The sequence below is a fragment of the Lycorma delicatula genome, chromosome 5 (genome assembly GCF_047948215.1).
Source record: "Lycorma delicatula isolate Av1 chromosome 5, ASM4794821v1, whole genome shotgun sequence".
In the NCBI taxonomy this organism is placed as follows: Eukaryota; Metazoa; Arthropoda; class Insecta; order Hemiptera; family Fulgoridae; genus Lycorma; species Lycorma delicatula.
Genome location: NC_134459.1, coordinates 86899223 through 86923724, shown reverse-complemented (window position 1 = coordinate 86923724; position 24502 = coordinate 86899223). Strand labels below are relative to the sequence as shown.

Here is a 24502-nt window from a genome sequence, read left to right as displayed (position 1 = left end):
TTGGTGTCATCTGGTAGGGCACTGCCTAAAACCCTGGAGTTACTCCATAGGCAGTGCCCTACCAGATGACACCAAGGATGCCACCATCTAGTAAAAAATTAATAATGATGAAGAGAATCAAAGAAAGGGATAGTTGTTAAAAAGATCATCTACATCAGGTAGTACACCAGTCTTATTCAAGATACAATTATCATCATTAAACTTATATGGTTTTTTCAGTCAAAATGCATGGATACTCAACTGCAAGTACAAATTGCAATAAAGTTCAAGTTCTGTAACCAACAAATAGCAAACAGCACGCAGCACTGATTTACAGTGTTCTGTAAATCACAACTTTTCTTGACTCACTAAATTCTCTTCTCTCTATAGCAATGAACTGAATGCTTTAAGAAAGGCTGACACAATTGTCCATTGTACTTTCTAATTGAAAGGAATTTTTGATAGATCATATTATTGCAAAAAAAACAAAATCTACAGCAAAGTTATTATTATTAATCAATCAATAGTAATTTTGCCTCTGAACAGGTGCTCTTCTGGCAATCCTATTAAAATTTCTAATCTGAGCCAGCCTCTTAGCAGTCAAACCTACATTTTTATTTCACACCCTTTTTTTATCTCACATTAACCTTCATTATCTCAATCAATGACCATTAAAATATACTTTGATAACTTAAAAAATATTATTTAAAAACTGAATACAAATAAAAATTAGATTTGACTTACTTCTCCAGAATGCATAAGAATCACTTTCTTCACCAGGATCATCAGAATCTCTAAGACTTCGTAAACCAAAATCTGCGATTTTCAGAACAAAACGGGAATCAACTACACAATTAGATGACTTTAGGGAACCATGTGATCTTATTTCACTGCTATGTAAAAATGACATCCCCTATAAAATAACAAAAAATATATAAATTATGTCAATATAAGTTGACAAAAATACAAAATTGTTCGGGGTTGCAAAAGACATTCAGTGGAGCATTATCAATTCATTATACCTTGAACAATGGGCAGGGTAATACCTGAAAACAGAAGAATTTGAATGAAGGATAAAATTAAAATACCTCAGTAATAATAATGTCAATTAAATGAACTAACATCTTTACTTTATTGAAGTTGAGTAGAAGAATAAGATGGTTTATATGATATTTTATTATAGTGGCTAATGACCATAACAGTACAAATTGTGTAAAAAAAAACAATAACAGTACAGAAAAAAAAACAATAACTAAACAGATGTTTGTAAATTATTAATCATTTTTATTGTTTATATTTTACACACATAATGCTTACTTAGAAAAAAATTTGCATGCAATTGAAATCATTTAATAAATACATAAATTTAATTAATTTATTTCACTGCAAGTGTTTTTTAATATTAATTCTAGTAACATCTGCAGTTGCATAAATAATTTTTTTATAATTTTTCGCGTAACTGTTAACATAGACCTGCTTAGTCCACCCCTAGTTTTTAATATTTATTATTTCTTAATTACTATAATTTTAATAGAAGTTAATTTTGGTTAATAGAAGTTAATTATAAAAAAATTTAATAATAAAAATTGTTTTCTGGTTTATTTGTAACATACAAACGACAAATATCTTTCTTTTTTAATGCATCATAAACTGCTGGAATACTGTACCATACAGAACATCTTTTTTAAAGAACAAACTCTCCCAATAGTTTTATAGTGTTGTGGACCACTGAAACTGTCAGTTCATGAAAAGGAAATTTTCCTTTATGATTGAAATTCAATTCCTTTGGTACACTGAAATTTAAGACAGCTGATTGTAAAATTTGAATCTGCAATATATTGTTAGGAAAAGACTACTCATATGACATTTCAATATTCTATGATGCAAAATGAAAATTTATAAAAAAAAACTTTAGCATGTTTGACAAAACAATTTTATACATTTCTCTGATTAATCAGAAATCATAGTGCCAAAGACTCCTCCCACAAGTGAAATATAATATCTATGAGCAACCTTTCTTCTAAATTATCCACTAATGTTACACACATTACCAGAAACATCTGTTTTTTTTATTTTGTAAACAAATTATCTTGTTGAAAATATAAACATGCAGAACATGTTTTCATTCTTTAGATGCAATGTTATAGTCATTGTTGACTGTAATTCTTCTTGTTTTAAAATAACATGTTTTTATTGTAAATGACATGTTAAAAATTAATCATTAACATGCATTAGAATGATTTCACATTGCTATAATTTTTCTGAAACTAAAATTTGCTTGACCAAAAAATTCTCTAACTAACCTCAACTTTCTCAAAAATAAATTTCCATAATGTTTTTTTCATTTATTGTAAAGTTTATTTTGGCCTATTTCTGTGGTTATTACTTTCCCATCTAGATAGCACTTCAGCAAAGCTAGCAACTCTTTTTAGGGAAAGTATTACAATTGTTCCAATTTGGGCATATGCAGTTTTCACCAGATCTTGACATTTTGACACCTAAGGAACCCCAAAAAATCAGAAAACTGGATGGAAATTTTCTGGTTGTTAAATGTTCATATCTATGCGAGTAAGTTCAGTGTTTCCAGAACTACTGGACTGATTTTGTCCAAACTTGGTCAGATTACTTCTATATAGGGCATTGATGCCTTACATTTTCAACTAAAAGGTCAAGGGAATTAGGCTGTAGAGCCTGAAGATCACCTTCAGTATCTCGAAAAATCACCTAATTACGGTCATATTTTTCTTATGCACATTTGTTAACAATTGCAAAAAAAGTTTTGTAATATCACACCCCACTCCAAAAAATGCTCTAAATTAGTGGCTAAGTAGGCATACTGTGTCAATAGTAACCCCTGTCACCACAAACAGCGCTAGAGTTGCAGTTCGACATCTTGGAATTTCCCTGGGGAAATTGCCTTTTTCCTCATCCTCTTGGATCAGGAAGTTTGAAATTCCACAGGGTTGCTAATCAAATTATTTTTTACACTTCATCTGCTATGTTGTGATGTCACAGGTAAGTAGAATTAAATAAATGAATAATATTTAAAGTGAAAAAAGTAACTCGGTCTGGCTGGGTCTTGAACTTGATCACCTGGTTGACTCAGCACCTGGTGGGTTAAGCGTCACGGCCTTCTGTGAAACTTGTTCGATGTAAGTTTGGTATTACATAGTTTAGTTAACAACAACTGTAAAAATTTGTTCTATGTAAATTGTGGGATTACATTAGTTTAGTTAATAACAACCATCATTGCTAGTACCGCCACACCCGCTCAAATAAAATACAATATGCATGTGCGCTTAATTAACAAAAAAAATATTATATTTAAATAAAATTACAAATAAAATAATTTTAAACCATTTAAAATATGTATGTGTAAGCCGTGCATCACTAACAACCTAGAACTGTGTCAGCTTTTCAAACTGTTTCTTTTCACATAAAACAGTAACTGAAGTTCCTTCAAGATCAGCAAATTGCAATATTTACTCCTAAAAGAATATCAATTCTTGTTTGCAGCAGTAGTAAGCTTCTTTCATTTTTCTTCAATACAATCATTCATAAATTAATTATACAAATAATAATTTAAAATTTATTATACAACAACAAGAATCTGTATATGTTTAGTTTTCAATATTTTGTATACTTTGATATTAAAAACTTATTTACTTTTAATTAAAATAAAGATTAAGACTAAGAGATAACCTGTAAAAATACATAATATTTTCCTTAAATATTATGTACATAATATACACAAAATTTAATACATAATATTTAATTATCTTAGATTTTAAATTTTAAACAAATTCATTTTCTATAACATACTCTCAGAAATCTTTTTTTAATAATGAGTATTTTTTTTAATTTATACTTTTTAAACGTTTTATACATAATTCGTTAATTTTTTATTAAGTAAAAGATTTCATAAATTATTTAAAATATATTTTACATGTTTTCTAATTTCCTAATATATATATATATATATATATCTTAATAATGAAAAATAAAAAGAAAGTTTATATTGGTAAATTTTCATTTCTTTAATCTTAAGTATACAGAGAAATAATTTGTACTCTCACGTTATACAGACTAAGTACTTACAGATTAAATAATGTATGCATCTTATCTTATTTTCCTGTTTTTCTAAAATAACATACCACACAAATTACATAAATGAATGATTAATAAAAATAAAATTTGTTTATTAATCTGTTTCAATGGGTAAATGAACGCCTCACTCATGGTACAAATTAAGGACTTAACGTTTGATTTCTAAATTTTGTAATGTTTCATGGATGTAAAAAACCAGAATAAATTATTTTACTTTTAAAATACCTAAGGTAATTAAAATAAATAAGACTACAATAATAAATCTTTCATTAATTTTTTTTTTTAAATGTTGTAAAATTTACCACCAATCAAGTGGACATCAAGGTGAGTATATATACAAATTATGTTGCAAATAGAATATGACAGTTAATGTACTGAGATCAGTACAGTACGCTGGTGTATATTATTGATGTTCATCGATGTCAAATTATTAATCACTATCCTGTGGAATGTCAGTAGAACCAAACCTCTTTGTTTGTAGGAGAGCAGTTCATTAATTACAAGTCTAATAATGAATTATATTATGAACTTTCATATTTTGTTGGTAGAAGTCCACCTTTATGTTAATGAAAGTATAATAAAAAGATTTTAAAATCAATCTGATTTTTCCAATATCATAGCATAATTAATACATATTGCAAAAGTAACAAATTATAGAAATTTAAATAAAAATGTTATTAGTATTAAGATTTTGTAAAATAGTGTTGTTTTATTTAAAATTAAAATCTCAAATTCCTTGAAAATAATAAGAATTAAATTTTTTTCTGTTCTATTAAGGATGAATCATTAATACTATTTATTATTAATAATAATAAATGTAAATGACCAGCTAAATTAAATTACAATTAAAATTACTTAATGTAAAACAAAAATGCGAGAAATCAAAATTGATAAAAATAATAACTGTTAATAGATGGGGTACTTTCTTTTCAATACTTTCCAGAATGACTATAAAATTAGAAGGTGAAATTGCTTGAATTTAATAAAACTTTTTTTTGTATTTAGAATTTGAAATGGAAGAATAAATTTGGAAGTTACCTAGAAGATCTGACAAGCTAGTAGATTTTTCCAGATAGGTGAGGAGCTAATCATGATATCCCAAAGAAATGTGAGGAGATGTGCAGGTTAAGACAATCACTGATTTTTACTAAAGAAACAAGTTCATGAGGGACCAAATAAATAACAAAGAAAAAATTCTGGCTGTAAGAAAAATGAAGAAGAATAGAAAACTAATATTATATAGTTCATTGTTATTTCAATGCTACCATAACCACTAAAAAATGTATTTTCTTTCTGTATTATCAATCCTAAAAATGTAAACTAATTTTTACTGTTTTCTCTTTTTGCTGAAAACAACAGTAAAACAGGAATTTCTATTCAAAATTTTACAGGGTTTTCAATTTAGTGAAGCCTTTATCTTTTATGTACTAATGGTTACAGTATTATAATAATAAATATGAAAAATGAAGTATTTTGTAGATAATGAAAAAAGAGAATATGTTTGGAATAAAATTAATTATTTCTAATTGGGACTCATGGAAAATAACATTGGAAATTATTGTTTCCTTCATGTACGGTCATAGCCAAGGTAGAATATTGGCATGTTTATCCTTATGAAAAGCAGCCCCTTAATAAGTGGATCATCCCTTCTACCTCTTTCCATTACTCTATTATTTTTCTCCTTGGATTAGTGTTATGAGAATTGATTTAGAATTGTTCTGGTTTTCATCTACAATGTCATTTTGGGCCCTTTTAATAACTGGTAGGGCAATTATTTCTTTGCTAAGCTCACTGGGATGGTGACCCCTCCAATATCAAACTGACTGAACAGTTCATAGTTCCACTTAGATACAGTTCAGTATTGAAAATGGGTGAAGGGTGTTTGTTTAGGGAAGCCTAAGTTTGTTGTCAGTGGTCAATTTGTATTTAGAGGAAAATAAATTTGTTGTGCATGTTTGAGATGCGAACTCCAAAACTGCTGATCAGTAATGTTACTGCTCCTATCCTGGGTAAAGATATTCCAATCTTTTAAGGAATTGTGTGCATAATAGATATTTCTACCAAGAGGAGGGGGGGTCCTTGATTTATTTTCTGGATGGGTTTATATGCAGACTTTGAAGTCTCACTGAGGATAATTATCCTTTTGTGAGTGTTGTGTGTTCCCTAACCCTGTGGCTATTATTATTATTGGCTGTGTGTGTGTGTGTGTGTATATATATTTTTTTTTTTTTCTAATGGGACAGAACAAAGGAGAATTACAAGTTTGCATGTTTCTGTATTTACATATTTGATGAATGCAAGTTTATTTATCCCAGCACTAAAATAGAATTTTTGACTTTGTAAAGAGAGGTGCCAATGTAAATGCATTAAGTAAAAATATTAGGCATTAAAATGCCTTAAGACTGCTTATCAACAAAATATTTCAGAGGCCATTTTTAAAGTAAGAATCTGATGGAAGACCATATATCAGATAGAAGAAAGAGATGAGATAAGGAGAGTGTCACCCACTCTCCTTATCTCATCTCTTTCTTCTATCTGATATATGTGACAGAAATGTCACCCCACATTGCTTCACCAGCAATGTTGGGTGACATCTCTATCATCCTCAGTACCACAAGGTAGGTAAATCAGGACAAATAAAGACACTCAAAATATTATTATAATATGCTATTAACTGTAGGCGACTGAACTGTGTTTAATTATGATGAAAATCAGGTTATTCAATAAAGTAGGAGTTAAACTGTAAACCCACTTGATTAAAATTTGAATGATTTTAAATTAAGATTCAAAGTAAGTTTAAGAGTTTAAATTTTGCTTGCTTAAATTAAATAAAGAAAATTTTGTTTCTCCATGAAAATATCTAAATATATATTACTAATAATCTAAAAGAAAAGAATACGGAAATTTTTGTTGGATAAAATTTTCAAAAACTTGTAAAAATTTCTAAGGCTAAGAGTTCTGAGAGAGGTTTGATTAATAAAAAAAAATGTTAACAGTGTTAATAATACTGAAAGAGTTTTAAAAGCTATAAGATACCATTATTCTTTACCCCTGAAATATTACAAATTACTTCAAAATTTTTCTATACTAGAGTTAATTACGTTATCATTTTTTCTTGGAATTTATACATAAAACTAAGATTGTTTAATGTTTACAATAATAATTATAGTTACAAAAATTATTCTTGTAATACTTTATTTTGACATTAAAAATGATGTTAAGGAGTATTTTATGAAAATATGACAATTATTAAGTAATAATAGTTGAGCAGTTTTACGCCCATTACTTTTCTGGGGACTGTGTACAGAACTGCAAGAACAAGTGTAGTTGTTATAAATATTTTTATTTGGTTTGAAAATTCTATTACGAGTTATTTTATTATAAAAAATATATTAGTAAGCAATCTATGATAATGTCAATAAAAAAAATTATTTCTATAATATCCTTACACAGGAAATTTTAATTATTTCATCTGAGACAACATCTATAATATCTCATAACTTTTTCTTTTTAAATTTTATATAAAAGGGTATAAATACAGAAAGAGAAGTAAAACATTGGGTGTGGAGTTACATTGCAAAGAAAGAGAATAAAGATTGTAAGATTCACTGAAATGTTCATTTTTAAGTGAAAATAAATAGTTTGAAGCAATCTTGAATTATATATATTCACCTGTATGATATAGAAAGTCATAAAATAATAAATAAAATTAAAAAAAATTAATGAAGATGTGAAAAAAGAAAGATAAAAATGAGATAAGAGAAAATGAATGTAAGGTAAATTAATTTAATTTGCTAATTTGGCAGCAAAATCATGAATAACGTGAATAATGTAGCAAGACAGGTAGTAAGTTAGACAAGAAATTAAAGATTTCATTGCAAAAAATCTAAACATCAAACAAAACTAATTGAATATAACAAGATGAAAAATTATATTAAAAAATGATTAATTAATCTTTAAAATTACATTTTGTGCATGTGCATGTGCATGTGTGTGTGTGTGTGTGTGTGTGTGTGTGTGTGTGTGTGTGTGTGTGTGTGTGTGTGTGTGTGTGTGTGTGTGTGTGTGTGTGTGTGTGTGTGCGCGCATGTGCGTTTTCATCTGTTGGTTGAAATCTTATTTTTAAACTATCAAAGATAACATTTGCATGTTGTGATTTTTTTCTTAGTATGTATGTTCTGTTTTTATGAGGTAATTGGTAAAAGTTGATATTCCTATCATCCGTAGTACCAGTACTACATGAGTGAATGTGCATTCAGATTATGTGTTGAAATTTTCTAAAAAAAAAAAAATTAACATATTTGTAAGTTAATTAGAGAAAAGAGATTATCCTGAAAACCAGGAACAATGCTGGTTGATGTAAACTGTAAAACCTGTTGTCAAATATATATATATATATATATTATAACAGATTAGGCAAATAACGTAGTTGAAATTAGAAAGTAAAAAGGAAAAAAAATAGGAAAGAAAAGATAGGACTAGTAAAAAATAAAAAATGAATCTTTTGAGAATCATGAAAAATGAATCACATAAGTAACTTGAGTTACTTATGACAAAAATACCATTATATCCACTTATAGATAAATGAATATATATAACCTGATAATTGCTTTAGATGAATCACTTCATATCTGTTGAGACAAATGTTGATCCTCCTTCCCATGGAAAAATTTTCTGTTGGACTTGCTTAAATATTTTTGTTGAATTTCGGAGTTGATGTAATATCTTTTGTCAGAACAGAAGATAATCTATGTGAAGGAGGAATGAAACTGGTCTCAAAAATATAATAAAAGTTAAAATTATTATTATTAACCCTGTGAAGCCAAGTAATAAAATACAAACAATTACAATATGAATAAACATATTTATACAATAATTGTTAACCTCAACATAAAAGTTATAACTGAAATTCACACCAGTAAACAATACTTATATGTGCAACAAATAGAGCAAATGTATTTAGCACATGTAATAAATGGATTTTCCAGAACTATAGAGAAAAAGAAGCAAGAGTCAGTTTATTTAACCAGAAGAATCCATGATATAAAATAAACACAAATGCAAAATAAAATATTACTCATTCAATGACAAAATAAATTTAACCTCAAAACTAAAAATAATTTTTTTTTTATTAACAGGTTTGGTTATTTGTTTTATTTTCTTACCTACAATATCTGATGATTTTTTCAGAATTATTTTTATTGTACAGTTCTCACTGTTTGTGAAAATGTTGACTGCAAAAAAGCAAGAAAGAAAAGAAAATTTTGAAATGTACCACAGCAAGAATTTATTTAAAATAATATAAATGATAAACAATGAAATAAAGAAGCAAGTAACAGAAAGATAAATGTATATGCATGATAATAAAGAAAAGGATTGTAAGAAAAAGAACCACATTGCCAACTAGATTAAGTGATAAATTGTTGCTCAATTTTATTCAATATTTCAAATATTTCTTATGAAGTGTATCTTACTTCTTACCTAAATTCTTTAGAATTGCAAAAATCCTATATAAGAAAATAAATATGTAATGCTAATCAAGATTATCTAATTTTATAACCAGAGGGAGATATACCAAAAGTAACAGTAAAAACTGAAAGAAAAAGGTAAAAATTAAAACCAAGTAAAGCAGATAATTGAAATGTTGGATGAAATAAATATCTAAGAGATATTTAATCTATTTCTAACTGTCAAAAAAAATCAGTAATCAATGAAGTTCATACAGATATTTTATCTAAACATATATTCAGTGCTCCAACCTCTATGTTTATTATTTTTTTTTTTTTTTAACTGACATAATGGGAGAAGGTTTTCAATTAGACCTGTATATATTTTTATTTACATTTAAACTAACTGTTCAATAAATTGATTAATTGCAATGACTTATATATTTTTGAAGTTTATTTAGATGATTTGAAGATAACTCATTTTTTTACAACAACCCTTATTTTGATTTTTATAGCATTAGGCTGTGTACCACTCTGATATTCAAAGATTTTCTTTGTAAAATTGAAGAAAATTACCTAGAAAACTTAAGGTAAAAAGACATTCTCTTACCACAGCTGCTTATAAGAGGAATAAAGATTGGTTTATTTATTAGTAAAATAGTAAATCGTAAATTATAGTCCAATATTGTTAATATTAATTGATATTGTATTATGATTAATCTTTGCTTGAATTGCTTTTTTTATCCTTTTTTTGTAACCTCCAGGATGGTGATCCTGGATTCTAACAGTGGTTAGATATTGCTTCAGAGGATGAGATGAATGATTTGTAACGTGTGTAAAAATGCCATGCCTGACCGGGATTCGAACCCAGGACCTCCAGATGAAAGGCCAAGATGCAATATGACACCTGTAAACAATTTTCATAATAACAGGAGATGAGAACCAATAATGATTTCAAGCAGAGATCCCAGGAAAGCAACACATCATAGATTGATTAGCAATGATATTGTTGATAATATTAGCGATTTCTCAAGGAGTGAAGGGGAGTCTGATGTTGTGGTTTCTCAAACAGATAATGTATCATGGCAAACTATACCACCTTTGCACAATTGTGCACACTTAGGGTGTCGCAAACTGTTTTTAATAATGACAGCAATGTTGAATAAATATGGACATTTTCATATGGAAGAAGCTGGTGAGCAAATCAATAGGAAGGAGTATGTAAAACCTCCACCAACAGTCATGTAAGCTATCACCAACATGTTAATTAAAACTATGAATTGTTAGAAAAAGTTGTGACCATATCTGACTACAAATTTTTGTAATTAATAGCAAACAACTAAGAAGACACAGATAAAGAATAAAAGGTTATTAAGTTGGTCAGAGAACGCAGTCTTATAGACATACCTCTACCAGAAAAGATGAGAGGGTGTTTTGGGTAATACTATGGAATTTACACTACCTGATTCTGATTGATGTGATCAAAGAGAAGATTGACAATCAAGGACACAGGGTTCGAATCATTGTCAATGCTCAACATCAGATTACAAAGGAACTAATTCTTACATTTTTTATTAATCTAGAACCACAAGATAATAAAAATACATATCCAGTCTGCGATATATGGCCAACTGCAATGTTAGGTTTGAAGAACCTAGTAGGTCTAGTGGTGAACGCATCTTCCCAAATTAGCTGATTTCAAAGTCGAGAGTTCCAGTGTTCAAGTCCTAGGAGACAGTTACTTTTATATGGATTTGAATACTAGATCGTAGATACCAGTGTTTTTTGGTGGTTGGGTTTCAATTAACCACACATCTCATGAATGATCAAACTAAGACTGTACAAGACTACATTCATACATATCATCCTCTGAAATAATAGCTGAACAGTAATTCTCAGAGGCTAAACAGAAGAACAAAAAAGACACCACTGTATGAAATGCGTGGGCAGGAATAGAACCTCAGATAATCAAAAGAAAGACAGAAATACTACGACTACTTGTGCATTGTGTTGTTATTACCATCCTGTGAACTACACTAGTTCACTATGTGAACTACTACTATGTATAAAGAGATACTAGAAAGAAAGGAGAGAAGGAGAACGTTTTAAGCACCAAATATCACTTCTCTTACAACCTTTCAAGGTGCATAGTACAGATCCTTTGATCTGAATATCAACTTCCACTTGCTGAATCAGGGATCAGCTAGGTAGGCAAACGTTCATCCTGGTAATCAAGTAAAGTTCAGCAATCATCATTTGATCATCCTTGATTATTTGCTGACACAGTGGTGCATAACAGTGTTGATTACCAAGTATAGATTTCAGAAGTTGACACTGAACATTGAGTTTTTAATGCAACAGATCAGGAACCTCATAGGTCTACTGACAAAAGTGATCACTAAAGTTCTGCTGATGGCAAACAATTTGAAAATTGCTACTAATCTTATGCAACTAACCATCCAAATGGTAGAGGATAACACATGGTAGTACTGCACTTCTATAAAAAAAAGGGGTAAAGCATATTCAGTTCCCAGCATTTAGGACTACCTTTCAAATTATTGGACTTTAACGTGTACATTGAAGAGTATTACATGTAGTGTTCAATTGTATTGTCTATTAACACTGTTATTGATCATTTTAATGTGGGTTGTTGTAAAGTTTGATTCTATTCTCTCACTTATTACTATTGTTATTATTTTATTTATTTCTTGTCTCAATTGTTATTTTTGTTTAAATCTCATATTACTTTTTTTTAATTTTAGAATTTATTATTTTTATTTGTTCTGTTATCTATCACTGTCTTAGTACACTCTCTCATTGTATGCTGTTCTTGAGAAGTAATGTATATTATTAATGTTTGTCTTTGACGAGGAGTATTACTGGTTAGTCTTCATTCACGTTAAAGTTTGTCATTCGATTTACTTATAGTTTCTAAGAAAGTAGGAAACCAATTGTAAATAAAGTGCAGTAGAAAAAAATAAATATATTCTCATATTCCAGAGTCCACTAGGTGCATAATTATTTGGAATCTCTTTATTTCTCTGCATTTTTTCTTATTTTAATCAGATTACAGGCTTCTCACCTTTGCATTTTTGTGACTAGTTTTTCATATAAGCAGTGTTTTACGTGTATTCACCCAATTTTAAATAAAAATAAAACTGTGAGATGTAACTAATAAAAACCCAACTACACTACTAAAACTAATAAATATATTTTTATAGGTCTTCTTTCATTTTTAACTTTTTGAAGTAGATGCCAAATAACGGCTAATAAACTGTTCACAATTATTTATATTTAAATTTGTTCTTCAAAAAATAAACATTTAAAAAATAAATGGATATTTTATTTATTTGTGCCATAATTAATATTAAAGAATCTTTATTATTTTATCAATAACAATGATGTAAATGTAACAACGACAATCTTGGTCCAAATAATGAAAAACCAAATAATGAAATAAACCAAATAATGAAATTAATGACTTTATTTTCTGAAATTTGTAACAGGATTATTAATTTACTTTAGTACATGCTTAATAAAAATGTGTGAATATTCTACATATTTCTGCAGAATACAATTTCATTCAAGTTATCAATACCATTCACTATTTATTTCTGTAACTGCGGATCATTTTAAAACCGAAATCATTCAATTATAACACTGAAGAATAACTAATGAGTGAGTAAGTGTATGGTAATTCACACAACTCTGGGCATGGAAATGGTAAATTGATTATGAGTAATCATTTTTATAGACAGTAGGACAAATTTTTTTTCCATCAAAAAATCATGTTTTGTTTATAGAATCATTACAAAGATTTTTAAATTGATAATGTATTCTGTTCAACTGATGCAAACCTAATCTAGGTTTGCAATTCTGGACTGATAAATAATTCATTAGATTTTTCTAAAGTCAATAATTATAAGACTCATTCCTATGTACCAATATATTTTTTTTTTCGTAATCAAAAACCAACTTGCAAACCCAAGTACAGAATTGCAAAGTAAATGAAATGACACTTAACATTATTTTTCTTTTCTTTATTCCAATAGCACTTTTGCAGGATCCCACATCAGTTGTATATAAATTATATAAAATTACACATCAAAAAATAAAAATTTCCTTTTTTTAATTTAAAAATTAATTAATTTGTTCAATTTGGTTTTTGATTTTAAAAAATATACTGGTACAGAAGAATATGGGTCTAAATTCAATACTTATTGTAAATAAGTATTGAATTTAGAAAAATCATTATGAATGCCACCAGGCAAAGTTATCATTTTAGATTTTATAAGTTAACAAATCAAACTACAAAATATAATACTTAATAAATTTTAATAAAATGTGTTTTAAATTAAAAAAAAAAAAATTTTATGTTTTGATATGTAATTTTAATTTGTATATATACTTCAACTGTTACTATAAATAAATATATATTTATACTTCAACTATTACTGTACTTCTTTCAAGTCTCAAGAATTTTTTTAATCATTTCATTTTTAACTAATATAAATGAAAATTCTACAGAATTATTATTTTTAAAAAATCTTTAAAAAATTTTTATTATAAAAAATCTGATTCTTTTATTTTAAATTTATAGTTTACTTAAATGGAATAAAGGTGGTCTGAGAAACAAAATTAAAATACCACAATAGTGGATATTGAAAATAACTTTAACACAAAAAACATTACAGAATAAAAAATACAGATAAATGGGATGAAACAATATTATGGCAGAAAGAAAGTGGCTTTATATCTTTGTGTATTATTTCAAAAAGGGAACGTACATATACATTCACATCTATTTGCCTTTTTGGATGTGTGCTTTTATGAACTTGCATACATTTATGAATGTGTTTGAATCACTGATATCAAAACTGTCAGCAGCATTCATATAAAGTACCTTATATCATAGGGATATGAAAACAAGAGCAAAACGCAGAAAGATACATGTTTTTTTTTTTTCAAGGGATAATGTAGGTAGTCGTTGACGATATTCTGCAAATGAATAACAGTATTTGTTCTATTGAAATATAGCTGAATAGTCAAATCAATATTTACCTTACTTTCAACAGTCATCATAAAGTTTGATGGCTAGAAAATAAAACTTGAAATATTTTTTGTTATAAGGAATACCAATAAAAAAAGATAAAATATTTATTATAACCTAACTGTGCATTTATTATTTATAAAAAAAATTAAGTTATTAATTTCTGATATATACGTATGTAATAAAATAATTAGGAAAGATTTAACTCTTTAACTTTGCATGGATTAAATATATTTGATTAGTAGATAGATAATCATAGGAACAACTTCTGTAATAAATGTTTTCTTTCTCTCTTAAATCTTTTATTGTAAAAAAAGTTAAGATTTGTATTTTTTATCACTCCTTAACTAAAATAATGAAATGAATGGGAAAATAATAAAACAAAATACACATAGATTATTAATCTGGCTTAAAGTAGAAAAGCTTTTCCATGAAAAATCCTTCTTTATATTTCAATTTTTCAATTTCAATATTTCAATTTTTTTCTTTATATTCAACATAACATACTCTTCATAATTTTCAATTTAAACATACTGAGAAAATCTTAAAATTTTTATTTAAATTAACAATTTTGATTCTACACATGGAATGTAAAACTAAGAACTCAATACATTTGAACAATATGAAATTTATCAACCCTGAACTTAAAAAAATTAGAAGTTACTGGAACTGGACAACAGTAAATGAAGGCCTCATAATGGTTGACTTGGAAATATTGTATCATAAAAGATGGATGTACAGAATGTCAAGAGATTTTAGAGGTGCTACGTGTGGATCAGATCACTTTATCTATGATCTATGATAAAATTGAGGTGTGAATATGCAAATCAAAAAAATGCCGTAATTAAATACAGCATTTTTTTGATATTAATATTAATATGGCAAGATGATATTAAGTACAATCTGGATTCTTTGAGAGATGATTTACAGTATTTTTTTATACAAGTTACGCTTAGCAGAGAAAATGAGATCTTACAAGCGGGGTGATACAGACCAGCAGTATTGAATGAAGGACAATAATCATTGTGCCGCCAAAGAAGCATTGGAAAAAATTGTTAAAAGTGAGAGGAGGAAAAATGACTATTGGTGGTCTGAAGAATTGGCAGGTTTGGTGGAACAAAACAAAAGTGCTTATCAAAAGTGGTTGCTCTCTGCAGACCACTTTGATAAGATAGAAAAACTTATCTAAGATGCAGCTATAAAATTAAAAAGGTGAAAAATGGTTTTTAAGAAGAAACATGTAATAAAATAAATGCTTTGGTGGGAAGCTCTTGATGTGAAGGGTGTTGAATTTGATGAAAATAGATATCAAACAGAATTTAAGGTTAGAACCTATTAGCACTGAAGAGTGGAAAATATATTACCACTCTTACAGCTATTGTCAGAGAAAGGGATAAATTTAGTAAAGTAGATTAGCCTCAGAAATGGTGGATTCTAGTTCCATTAATTTGTCAATGGAGTTGGTGAAGGATGCTTTGAGGGGTATGAACAACAGTAGGTGACTGGGCCCTGGAAGTATACACATTGAAATGGTTAAGAACGCTCCACTAGTGATGCTGGAAGCAATTGCTGATTTGTTCACTGCTTGTCTTACTATAAGGTAGGGTAATGACATTTCACATGAATGGAAGTTACGAAATGTAACACCTGTATTTAAGAAAGGTGGTAAATTGGACTGTAGAAATTACACAGAGGTATCAGTGTTACGAAGGGTAAGGGTAATGACATTTCACATGAATGGAAGTTACGAAATGTAACACCTGTATTTAAGAAAGGTGGTAAATTGGACTGTAGAAATTACACAGAGGTATCAGTGTTACGAGTTCAGTATAGACTGTATGGGCAGGTAATAAAACAGCATACTGAAGGTCAGACACAGGAATTGGAGAAGCAGAGTGGTTTTAGACCTGGCTGTTCTTGTGTAAATAATGTTTTCTGCATAAAACAGCTTATTGAAAAGACATTAGCCAATAATAGAGAGCTCCATATAGTATTTATTGAGTTCAAAAAAGCTTATAATAGTGTTCCTATTAAGTATCTTTGGACAGTTATGAAGGACTTTGGAGTTAAATAAATTCATAAAAAAATGTAATTAAAAATGTTTATCAAGGTTCTAAAAGCTAACAAAGGTTGGTGCAAATTTTTCTGTTGACTTTGTTGTCACTAAAGGTTTACAGCAGGAGTGTTGTATTTGCCCAACATTATTTTAAATTTATTTGCAGAAGGCTCTGAAATGCTGGACTAGTAAATGTGGTCAAATGGAAGTTCTGATGGAGGAAAAGTACATTTACAATTTATTATTTGCAGATGAAAAGGTTATTTTGGTAGAGGATAAGAATGATATTTTGAATACGATGGGAGTTGTATATGATAACTTAATTATTGAATACAAGAAATGGGTACTGGAAATTAATATAGAAAAGACATGGTACATGGAAAAAAAAGTTAATTGGTTTTTACTGTAATATGTAAATTTACGAAAAAAAATTTAACAAAGTTTTTATAAAATATTCTTTATATAAAAATATAAAATCATTACACAAATGAAAGTGAAAATGAATCAACAGAGGAAGGAATACAGCTCTATCACAGGTGAGTCAAAAAACCTAGTCTGTGCATGCTGGATCTAAATAAATAACTTAGTACTTAAAAGGTTAAACATTTATTTATATACTCAATTATATTAAAAATTTACCAATACAAATTATGTATAAAATAAATTTACGCATATATTATTTTAATAATGTAAATGAAAAACAATGGTATTTTTACTTATAATTTTGCTTCTATACTGTGTAATATTTCTTTTGAAGAAACTTTTAAAACATTCTGAATTGTAAAATCTAACTTTGGTCATGTTTAAATTGTACTGGAATTATTTTTTTTTTATTAGTTATTTAAATGTTACATTATCAAAAGTTGCAAATAATTAACTTGCTTAATTAATATATATATTACATTTAAATGCCTTTAATTTTAATTATGTGTATTTAATTCCTTTTTATTTAATTCAGATATAAGTTTTTGTAGTTTCTTCCTTTTTCCTTCAAAATTCATATGTAAAATAGATTTCTGCTTTCTGGGACAATGTTACATTATTAAATTTAAAAATCGCTTATACTTTTTGTACAATATATAATAAAGCAAAGTATTTCTAAAAAGCACTCCATTCTTTTTCACACAAATAAACACGTAAACATTCACAAACAGTAATACACTCAGTAGAACAAAAGTAAAATAAATTACTGAAACTTCTCTTATTTAATGATGTTTGGAGAATTAATTACAAAAATATCTTACATTTGAACATTAATAATACCACAACCATATCCCAAAAGTACACAAAAACTGGTTTTCAATGTATGATGCATAAAGATACAACACCAAATTCTATATTGTGCCATCATACTTAGCAACAATGCTAGAAGCAATTTCCTTCATAGCACCAAAATACTCAAAGAGAACCATTTCTGCTTCTCACAATATTTGCAGCATAGATTGACTATATAACCTTGACCTTTCATGATTCTTAGCATTACGCCACTATCACCATAGATCCTAGCTGAGTTCTACTTTAAATAAAATGGTTAAAGTTAACCAGATTATTATGAAGGTTCTGTTACATAGAACCTTCAGAAAATTAATTTGAACAAAGGGAATTTCTGTTCTATTGTAGGAAATTTTCATTTTGTGGCAGTCTGCTTGCTGTTTGGTGTTTCAGGTTTGTTGATAGTTAATATGCAAATAGAATTAGTGGTTTTTGTGTTTTTATATTTCATTGTCAATTCATTTTTGGTCACCTTGTCAGGGGTTCTGTTATTTCTAATTAATACAATGGATGTAACCCCATGAAAGTGGTCAAGAATTCTTACTCTGTCTCAACACACACAAATGATTTAAAGACAGATTGCCAGTGAGGGTAGGGTGGGGTTAGTTACTGTAAATCGTGAAAAGGTTTAAAGAAAGAGTTTCCGTCTCTCCAAAGAGAAAAGGAAAATGTGGATGGAAAAATCCACACCTACACTGGATCAATCACTAATAAGAAAAAATAAAACTAATCCACGATTGTCAGCTGCTGATCTTAATAGGGATTTGAGAGCCAGTGGGACTAATGTTTCTAATATGACAGTTCATAGAAGATTATTGGCATTGCGAAGGATTGCTCGGAAATCTAAAAAGAAGTAGTTACTGCCACAGGTTATGAATACAAAAAGACTTCAATGGGCTAAGGAACATAAAGTATGGACTATTGAGACATAGAAAAAAGTTGTTTTTTCAGATGAGACTCTCTTTGTACAAAGAGAGAGAGCAGCTACATTCATAAGTTGGCAGATGAGAAGACTACTACGCCAGCACATCTGCCAACAAGCTCCCACTCAGCCAAAGAGATGCTTTAGGGATGTTTTATTCATAAGGGGCAGGAGCACTTATGCTTGGATGGAGTGATGAAATCAAACCAATACAATAACATATGCCAAAGAAAAATAGTTCCACTTATGCAGAAGAACCCAGAACTCATTTTCCAACAGGACTTTCACCAGTCAGCAAAAGAGTTTGTCAAAAACCAAAAAAAATTGAGTGCTCTCGTGGTCAGGATTCCCTGACCTGAATCCCATTGAAAATTTATGGGTCATACTAAAAAGAAGATTTGGGAAAATGAATTGTAGTACATAAACAGATCTTAGTTCAGTGATACTGGTTTGGTTTCGGGATGAAGAAATTAAAAATCATTGTTCTACCTTTGTGGAATCAATACCAAAGAGGATTAGTGAGATAATCATAAACAAAGGAGGACACATAAACAATTAAAGTTGAGTAAGTTTGATTATTAAACATTTTTGCTTTTAAAGATAAGATTTTCTGTTAAAAATACTGTGTTCGGAGTAATTTGTTTGCCACTGTATTTAATAGTATCAAATTATTGTTAATTTTAAGTGCTTAATAAATTATTATGACATTGAGACAAGCATTCACTTTTAAATATCTAGATTTATCATGCATATATCTACACTATTTTAGTGTATATCTATTTCATATTTAATAATTTTATATTAAATTAACAAGTAAAAAAAAATAAAAAAAATTACGAATTAGTTTTATTATCTTTAATTTATTAGCCATGAAATGTATTATAACTTCATTGTGTTTCTTACTGGACTAAAGAAATTTAAAAATACATGAGTTTGTTACTGTTTTTTTTTTTTTTTTACAGCCGTTACAGCATTTTCTGCATCTACTCCAATCCTCCGTACTCTTCACCACGTCATGATCCCACATCCTCTGTGGCCTTCCTCTCTTTGATGCCTGCCATTCCCAACCTTGACAAGGCAATGTGTGGACCCAATCTGTGTATATGACCATACAATAGTAGCAGTCTAACTGCTACACTCTATCAAAGAAGAAGTGATTTTCATAATTGATTTACTCCGACTTTATCCATCAGTGTAACTTGGATAATTTCATGTAGAGTTCATTGCTCAGATACATATGCCTCACTGCTTTCAACTAATGTTATGTTTATTTTTCATTTAGATTTGGTTATTCCACAAAACCAAAGCAATCTTCTTTCAATCATCTTTCCCTTTATAACCTTATTCATAATATTTGTAGAATTTCTTCAGGATAGATATTAATTATTATTATTATATAGATGTTAGTGTTATATAAAGATATTTAGATTTGTCAGAATGCTTTACAATGTTTCTAAATCTTCTCTTTTTTCCATGTACCATGTCTTTTCTATATTAATTTCCAGTACCCATTTCTTGAATTCAATAATTAAGTTATCATAAACAATTCCATCATATTCAAAATATCATTCATCTTCTACCAAAATAACCTCTTCATCTGCAAATAATAAATTGTAAATATACTTTTCCTCCATCAGAACTTCCATTTGACCACATTTACTAGTCCAGCATTTCAGAGCCTTCTGCAAATAAATTTAAAATAATGTTGAGTAGATGCAACACTCCTGCTGTAAACCTTTAGCGACAACAAAGTCAACAGAAAAATTTGCACCAATACAATATTTCCAAGTCAACGATTATGACGCCTTCATTTGCAGTTGTCCAGTTTCAGTAACTTCTAATTTTTTTTAAGTTCAGGGTTGATAAATTTCATATTGTTCAAGTGTATTGAGATCTTAGTTTTACATTCCACGTGTAGAATCAAAATTGTTAATTTCAATAAAAATTTTAAGATTTTCTCAGTATGTTTAAATTTAAAATGTTCTTAACCAGTATTCTGATCACATTAAAAATCCTAAATAACTTTGAATTATGATAAAATATTAGCTGTTGGAAATTAATTACGTACATATATTAACAATAAATTTTGATCGCATCAAAATGTTAAAATAAGTATCATGTTAAAAGTTTCATTTGAAATGTCTTAAAATGTTGCGTAGAAGTAATCAAAATTAATTTTTATGTGTAAAAAGAATAAGTTTTTTAAATTTTCATCATACAAAAAATTTTAAGTACAGTAAATTTTGATGAAGTACTAATACATTACTGGTCAAAATGAATTCTTATAAAGATAAGCATGTTGAATAAAAGTAATAAACTGAAGATGATTGGTAGAAGATTTAGAATAATGATACAGATACATAAAATGCTGTAGTATAAAAAATTATAAAATATATAATTTACAAAGACTCCTCCTAGGATGTTAAGCACAGGTTGCAGAAGTAGTATGTAAAAGGCAGTTATTAACAAATGTATATAATCAGCGAAAACTTCAGCAAAGCATTCAATCATTATGTAATACTTTATATGTCAATAGTCTAATTAATTACTTTATGTCTTTAGTTTTATTTATTTTTAGTTTTATTTTAGTTGCTATGAAATAAAATCAACAATTATGTTTTACATAATTGTTAATAAAAATTTTATTAACATTGTATATAAAAATTTTATTTATTTTTATATATACATCAAAAGTGTACAGCACTTTTTGAACGAAGCACAAATTCAGATATATAAATATCATATTTAGGTATTACAATATTGCCAGTAATTAACATTATTTCTTTCTCTCTCTAAAAATCATGAAACATTTTCAGTAGCAAGAGAGTTTAAATTTTTTTATATATATGTGTGAAGAGGTAAAGAGGCTAGGAAAGGAATGTTTAATATAACGGATAAAACATCAATTTCAATCGTTTACAAGGAAGAGAACTTCTGTGTTGTTCATACTAACGGGGCTTCAGTCCTTCAAGATAAGTTTAGATGAATTTTTGCTAAGTTGTTAGTTTATATGAGACTTCTTAACAGTGACCATATATTTTATTTGACACGTATGTTGACATGTGTATATAGACAAGACTAATTAAATCATTAATAAATGGACAGTACATTTATGTTTATAATAAAAATATCCTTATTTTATAAAATATGATAATACTAGTCATAAACAATCAATAGATCTCAATTAGAATCATTAATGGCCTATAGTGTGGTTAAAGACTTATAGAAACTGAGCAAACTCTAAACAAGAGTTTCCTATCACACATCCCGACTCCAATTCATAATGGCATCATAACCTAACATTCTACTCATATGTACATCCTACATCATACTGATAATCAACATGCACAAAAAGATAAACAGCATGCTTTTTTTATTTACAAAATGACTAAAGAATGCTATCCTTTCAAACATTACTAAACTATTGATAATTTGTCATTATTAACCTTTTAAGTACTGGCGTTGCGTGCACGCGACGGCAGCTTGCTCCACTCGTAAGACTACTGTCGTGTATACTCGTTTTTGAACTTTCCCGGCCAAGTACTAGTGTCGTGTTAAACGCGTTCAGTATAATTATATTGGTCTACCAATTAGTGCACTCTATTGGCTTTATAAGTAACTATTTTCAAAATAGAAATCTTTATCTAATGCTGAAATAAACGACGAAAAAATCATGTCACCAGCCGCTAACCTCAAGTCTTACGGAACGGCGGGAACGTGCACTCGTGTTACAGTTCGTAGACAATAGTCGGTATAGGTTCGTTTTAATTTATTTCTAAATGTTGTGATAATTTAACGGATGAACATGAAATTCGTGAAGTATTAGATTTGCAATCGGATGGTGAGAGCAGCGATAGTGATGTAAATATTGAAAATCTGCGTACTTTTTTACCCGCCGACAAGACTACAGAATACCCAAGATGCTTATAATGAAGTGACGTCACTCTCCCCAGTTATAATGTTTACAAAAAGAAAAAAAAAAACTAGACCACTCAACTGATGATGGTACAGTGCAACTTTCACAAGAAAAAAACCTAAGACGACTGACGATAAAAACCAACATAAAGACCCTACGAACAAAAACGAAGAAAGTCAAACCTACTTTTACCGTGGTCTGAGGAAGCTTTTGATCCTGTTATTTATTAATTTGACAGTTCAGAATCTGGCATCATATTTTTAAAAAAACATTCTCAATGAACTAAATGATTGTGAAAATGGTTAGACAAAAAACAAGTAACAGTGCTTTTCACACTTCACAAAAATGAAATTAAAACAACCCATAAAAAAGATCATATAACAAGAATACAAAAAAAATAACATGCATGGTTGATTATAATGCTGATTGAGGATGGGGGCAGTTGATCAAAGCGATATGATGCTTAGTTCAGTGGAAAATATTCGCAAAACAGTAAAATAGTACAAAAAAGTTTTTTTTAATTTCATTGATATAGTGTTGCTGAATGTCCATGCCTTGCACATGGTAAATACAAATAAATATGTCACACCGTAGCTGACTTTCAACTAGAAGTCATTCGATAACAACTTCTTGAACTGCACCATACAGCAGGGATTTTTCAGCGTGGGAAACAACCATCATCTAAAGAGCCATCACTCAGACTAACTGAGCGACATTTTCCTTCGCTTGTACCGGAGACAACAAATAGAAAAAAATTAATGAGAGAATGCTGTGTTTATACACATTCCATGAAAAAGTGAAAGAGTAGATATATGTGTGGTCAATGTGATGTAGGGTTGTGTGAAGTACCATGTTTTGGTATTCATCACACAGATTCAAAATTTTGAATTTAAAAAATGTTAATTTTTTCAAAGTAATTTAGGATTTTTAATGTGATCAGAATAATGGTTTAAAATTTATTTTTTTAAATAAATAGATTAAAGATTTATCACTTAAAATAGTTCTTTTAAAAATTTAATATTTATTAAAAATGTATGTTGAAGTTGTACATTGTAAATTTTTTATTAAGAATTTAATAGCAGATGATTTTACATTTCTGAAGATTCTGAAGCTGGGTGATGGTATTCCTTTAGGTAGTCTGAGATTCCAGTGTATGTAGGTAACTGCACCATATGCATCCAACTTGGTCTCAAAAACCTCATCCGCAAGGGGAGGAGGGTTCTTTGTTAGAACCACAATCTCGTCTTGCTGAGGGTTGAAGACAACCCATGGTTTTCCAGCCAGGTAATGAACCTTTTTCTTTCTTTTTTCCTGTTTAGTCTCCGGGAATTACCATTCAGGTATTATTTCAGATGACGAATGAGAATGATATGTATGAGTGTAAATGAAGTGTAGTCTTGTACAGGCTCAGTTCGACCATTCCCGAGATGTATGGTTAATTGAAACCCAATCATCAAAGAACACCGGCATCCACGATCTAGAATTCAAATCCGTATAAAAGTAACTGCCTTTACTAGGAGGACTTGAACGCTGGAACCCTCGACTTCCAAATCAGCTGATTTGGGAAGACGCATTCACCACTAGACCAACCCGGTGGGTAATAAGGTAATGACCCTGAGTTAGGCGCGCTCCACGTCGCGGTCTCCAACAAGCAGCACAACATCGTCAGCAACCCAACCAAGACCGACTCTTCCGACATCTCCAGTCTCAGCAAGTTGTCGTAAACGGCGTTCCAAAGGACGGGGCCAAAAAT

The 24502-nt window shown here is 28.9% G+C and overlaps 1 protein-coding gene across 1 annotated transcript in view; it reads right to left on the bottom strand.

Moving 5' to 3' along the window:
• The window catches only part of LOC142325158 (atrial natriuretic peptide receptor 1), a 1463037-nt gene that overhangs the window by 475128 nt on the left and 963407 nt on the right, over positions 1 to 24502 (bottom strand). Inside the window, exon 14 of the mRNA XM_075366562.1 lies at positions 724 to 892. Coding sequence (XP_075222677.1) covers positions 724 to 892 — 169 coding nt within the window. The remainder of the gene's footprint in view (positions 1 to 723; positions 893 to 24502) is intronic.